Below are 4,759 nucleotides of genomic sequence, written 5' to 3'. Positions count from 1 at the left end.
AAATACAAAAAAGAACAGCTATAGGTACATAGACACATAGGACAATTAATAATTTGGAAAAAAAAGACTTACTTTCTTCCATTCTGCTAATTTTCTCCAAATTTCCTTTAAATGCACTTTAAGCGAGATTTTTTTAAAAAGTTTACCCAAAAAAAAGAAAAAAAAGAAGAAAAAAGAAAAAAAGAAAAAGCCCACCATCGTTTCTTTTCTTCTTCTTTCTCTTTTTTCTTTCTTTCTTTTTTCTTTCTCTCTTTTTTTTTTATTTTTTACAAAAAATGATAAGTAGCAAGTTTTTTTTTTTCTGAACGACACGGGAGTTTTTAATGCATTCTGTAAAAGTTCATTTGACAGTCTCTTTTTTAATTCACAGTCCATTAATTTTTTTCCTGTCTTCTCTTAGCAAACTTGTAACATCCTTTTACATCCTTTCTTAGCAGAAGGAAATTTAAGAAGCAACCAGAACCCAAATGTCATTTGCTTTCCTTTCACTCTCTTTCATCTCCCTTCTCATTTTTTTTTTAATTATTTTTTTTTCTCTCTCTCTCGAATATTTTATTGAATGGACATATAAGGCCAGTTAAAACTGCTGCCAGACAGTAACATATCCCTGATTAGGGTTTCTATGGGGGTTTTACCTACCAAACGGACGAAAAACAATTGCTCTATGACAGAAGAGGAGACAGTGCGAAGGGAGGGGAGACGTAGTAATAGCTTCCCGAATCGTGTTGGCTGGTTGGGATACTGGCTCCTAACATACTCTTCCAAAGCACACTGTGACTTCTCCTGTAAACTTTCAACATGGGCTACATCAGAGAGACCACAGGCATCTAGAAGAAAGTGTATTAAAAAAAAAAAAAAAGAAAAAGAAAGAAAAGAAAAAAGAAAACAATCATCAGATTAAAAAGTGTTTTTTTTTTTTTTAATTTTTTTTTATTTTTATTTTTTTTTTTAATTCGCTAGAATGAAGTGCGCCATCACCTTGCCCCCCAGAGCCTGAGTGGGTTTCACCAAAAGGGACAATCTCCCTCTTTTCTGCGTGCGTCTGCGTTTCTCCCTCCTGGAGGGTCTCGTTAGGATGGAGAGCAGCTCCAGGAGCGGGGCTCGGGGCTGCACCCCACAACCAGGAGGTGCCGCCGGGCCAGGTCCCTGCCTCGGGGTCCTGGGGGCAAGGCCAGGGGCAGGGAAAGCTTGGGGCGAAGGGGGGAGAAGCAGCTTCTCTTCCTCCCCCTCTTTGGAAAATAAGCGCGGAGAGCCTGAGCATGCGATGATGGGAAGGCACACTACTGATAGCGATGGAAATAATAATCAGCATCATAATAATAAAAAACTGGCCCAGCCAAGGATAATGGCGCCCCGGATCCAGCAACAGATTCTCCCCCAAAGAAGACAACGCGTTTTTCTTCAGTCTTTGAAACTGATTTAAGTGGCCCTTTAAAACTGATCTTGTCAGTTTAGCCTATTCAGAGGCAGCCATGCAAACTGTGATCTCTCTGTTCATTTGAGCTGTTTCTTTTCCCCCCTCTTTTCTTTTCTCTTTCTTTCTTCCCCCCCCTCCACTCCCCCCTCTTTTTTTTCCTCTTCTTCTTCTTTTTAAACCTAAAGGCCCTTACAAGAAGAAAACTCCCTGATAGGGTCTGGACATTTTTTTTTTTTTTCTGATACGCTAAAATACAATAAGTTCCCTTTAAATCAGAGACGTCTGTGCTGAAAGAGCACAGGTTGTGACCTGACCTCCCTGTGGCTTTCCTAGGCACAGGGCTAACACATGCATATTCTGCGAGTCATTAGAACCCAGATTTTTTTTTTTTTATTAAAAAAAAAAAAAAAAAAAAAAGAGGCAGCAGCAAACATTATATGCATCTCTGTGCGTCTGCTTTCCATCAGTGGCTGTTATTGGGGTGCTGCAGGAGCCGCATGCGTAACCCAGCTTGTGCACAGGGCTATCTCCCCAGAATCAGATAACAAGAACCGTTTATCTAGTTGGGAGGCAATTTACACGCCAGGCCTCACATTTGGAAAATAGCAATAAATTTAAACAGTTACGACAGGATCGGACGATTGTTTTCTCAGAAGGCTAAAAAAAAAAAAAAAAAAAAAAAAAAAAAAAAGTGGGGTTTTGGAGAAAGGCAGGGTTTCAGCTAAACTCGGGCGTGGGTGTGCGCTGGCCAGGGGCTGGGGCTGCTGGGTGCGTGTGTGGGATTCTCGCTGGGCGTTTGGGCGAAGGGAGAGGAAAATGCATCCTAAAAGGCGACAGAAAATCAAATGAGCGCCCCACGGCCAGGCAGCCCCACTCGGGATCCTCGTGTCCCCGTGGCGAGGGGCGCCCTGCCCATCGATCACCTCAGGACTTTAGCACGAGTGATTGGGGGGGGGGGGTAGAAGTTTTTTATGTGTAAAGCAATAATATATAAAAGGAAGTTTAGGTCACGACCCAGAACCTGGACAAAGTCCAGAAAATGACTTCGTTCCCCAGACCCCCTTTAACACAACAAGGAACGGATTGTGAGCCCTTCTTTTCCCACATAAACTACATTTTTTTCCTGTTTCCTGATATCAGGCTTTAAAAAACTCCGATGAGTAATTATTTTACAGGTCCTGCTTCCATTCATATGTTTATCGCGTGGCCACTTTCCCAAGCTTTCGAGTGAGTTACAGAATAAATATATGTATTTTTAAACTCAATCCCCAAACTTCTAGGGCTCCAGCACAGTGGGTTGCCGCTGCAGCCTTAAAGTTAGCAATCTGAGATAACGTATTGCACAAATTAGCGAGCAGATTTTTTTTTTTTTCAAAAAAAAAAAATTTAGCCTCCAGAGTTAATATCAGGTTTATTACTCACCCAGGTTAAACTCTAGTGCAAGCTAATTAGATTTCACAACGCACTCAATTATTGCTTTATAACTCATGCACTATTTCTAGGCAGCCAAAGTTGACACATATTTTTCCCCCCTCTCTTTGATTATCCAAGAAACACCTCGAGCTCTGCCTCGGGAGAGGCGGGCTTGTGTCACCCCGGGACTGCACCGCCGAGCGGCAGCTTCCCTCTCCCTCCTCTCCTCTCTTCTCTTCTCCTCTCTTCTCCTCTCACTTTTTCATGCTGTCCCTGTCTACTTATGGTAATGATCCCTTCGCACCCGCTACTCGCTTTGGACGCTGCAGTTCCTGCTGGGTACAAATGCAAACTTTTCCCCTCAGCTTAAATGACACAGAACTGCTCACTGCCACATTCTGTTTAAATCAGAGACAGCTCTTTGGAAAGTTGATTTATTTTATTTTATGGGATGGCAGGGAACATATTTTAAACTCAGCTTTGCGCATTTAACTTTTTTTTTTTTTTAATTCAATTTTTTAATCCTGCAGGGCTTTTTTTTTTTTTTTCTCCCTTCCTGGCTGCCCATAAAATGATCCTCTTTTTAAAGTGGGTTTCCCTGATAGGACGACTCGTATTTAACAACATCAAACAGATTTTTTGCTGCTGTTCGGATGCGTGTCATTAAATGCAACAACCCAGAGCTACACTGTTAAATAAAATATTATTTTCAATGGGAAAAGCGCAGTCTCTCGTGGCGAATGGGTGCCTCCCCCCCGCGCCCCCTCTCTTCCCCCTTCCCCAGCGTTACGCAGCGAGGGACCGGGGGGGCTGGGGGGGGGGTCCCCTGCTCGTCTTTTCCTCGTCGCTGTGGCTGTTATTATTTAGCTTTTCGCTCGCCCTCCCTCGCAGGAGGTCTGCTGCGAGCCGAGGCCACGCAGGGACCCCCCAGAGCCCCTCTCCTTGCCCGGGGTGCCCGGGGAGGGGGGGGGGGGCACGGCGGGGCTGGGCTGCAGGCAGCTCCCCTTGGCTAGAGCGAGCACTTCTCGGAGGGGCCGGGGGAGGGACGGAAGAGCAAAGAAACGCTGCCTACCTGAGGTGAAGAGGACTATGGCCTTTAAACAGCTATATTCTGCGGAGTCGACATGCAAGGCTTTCAGTTTTTCGACTTGCTCTTGGAAGATTCGTATGTGGTCCATAAAGGCGACCACTCGGTCAGCAGACATGGGCGAAGCGTGGAGGCCGGCGGCTGCCAGGAGCGGGGCTACGTGGAGGGGCATGGAGCACTGGGCAGCGTTGAGCACAAACAACTCGCTCCAGGTCAGCCTGAGCAGGGCCACCTGGTCTGTGATCTGCAGGTCTGGGAAGAAGGGGATATTCCTGGCCCACTCCACCGCGCTGAAGAGCATCCTAGCTGCCAGTTCGCAAATGTTCTCGATGCCCATGATGTTGTTGGGTTGCATGCACTGACTGCCAAAGCGGGAGGTGGGGTAGGGCTCGGCTCTCAGAAGAAGGGAGATATATCCGGATAGGTAGGAATGGCAGTTGAGAGGGTCCCCGTTTGTCAAGGCGAACTGACCGTGAGTTGGCTGTGTGGGTGGCATTCTGCCCCTCTGGACCGCTGCAGTAAATAAAGAAGAAACTACAGCTATTAATATCTGAATTGCCCCTCTCGCTTCAAACCCAGCCCGCTTTGTGTGCCACTGCCTGCCGGGCTGACCCGGGGCCGGGGGGGCTCCGGGGGCTCCGCTTCCAGCACCGGCAACAACAAAGCTAAGCCAGGCCGGCGGCCCCGGCGCTGGGAAACCCAGGATCCCCCCCTTCTTCCCCCCCCCCCCCAGCCACCCCTCCTGCGGCTCCGAGGGGTTCGGCTTTGTGCCCCCCATCGGTGTGGAGCGGCCCGGGGGCGAGGGGCACCAGCAATTCGGTCCCCAAGACCCGCAGCACGGT

General features: G+C 47.2%; 1 protein-coding gene across 4 annotated transcripts in view; it reads right to left on the bottom strand.

The window, feature by feature from the left end:
- Nucleotides 1-362: 362 nt before the first annotated feature.
- Nucleotides 363-4,759, bottom strand: part of NR2F2 (nuclear receptor subfamily 2 group F member 2) — an 11,602-nt gene continuing 7,205 nt past the window's right edge. For 3 of the 4 annotated variants that reach the window (XM_035335938.1, XM_035335937.1, XM_035335936.1), the window contains exons 2-3: nt 3,903-4,430; nt 363-827 (exon numbers count right to left, since the gene is read on the bottom strand). In XM_035335938.1, the coding sequence (XP_035191829.1) occupies nt 553-827; nt 3,903-4,430 (803 nt within the window). In that variant the 3' untranslated portion in view covers nt 363-552. Of the gene's footprint in view, nt 828-3,902; nt 4,452-4,759 lie in introns of all 4 variants that reach the window. The other variant, XM_035335935.1, reaches the window with a different exon arrangement.

Source organism: Oxyura jamaicensis, chromosome 10 (assembly GCF_011077185.1).
Source record: "Oxyura jamaicensis isolate SHBP4307 breed ruddy duck chromosome 10, BPBGC_Ojam_1.0, whole genome shotgun sequence".
Taxonomy (NCBI): domain Eukaryota; kingdom Metazoa; phylum Chordata; class Aves; order Anseriformes; family Anatidae; genus Oxyura; species Oxyura jamaicensis.
Note: the sequence above shows the minus strand (reverse complement) of the source record. Positions and strands in the feature narration are given on the sequence as shown.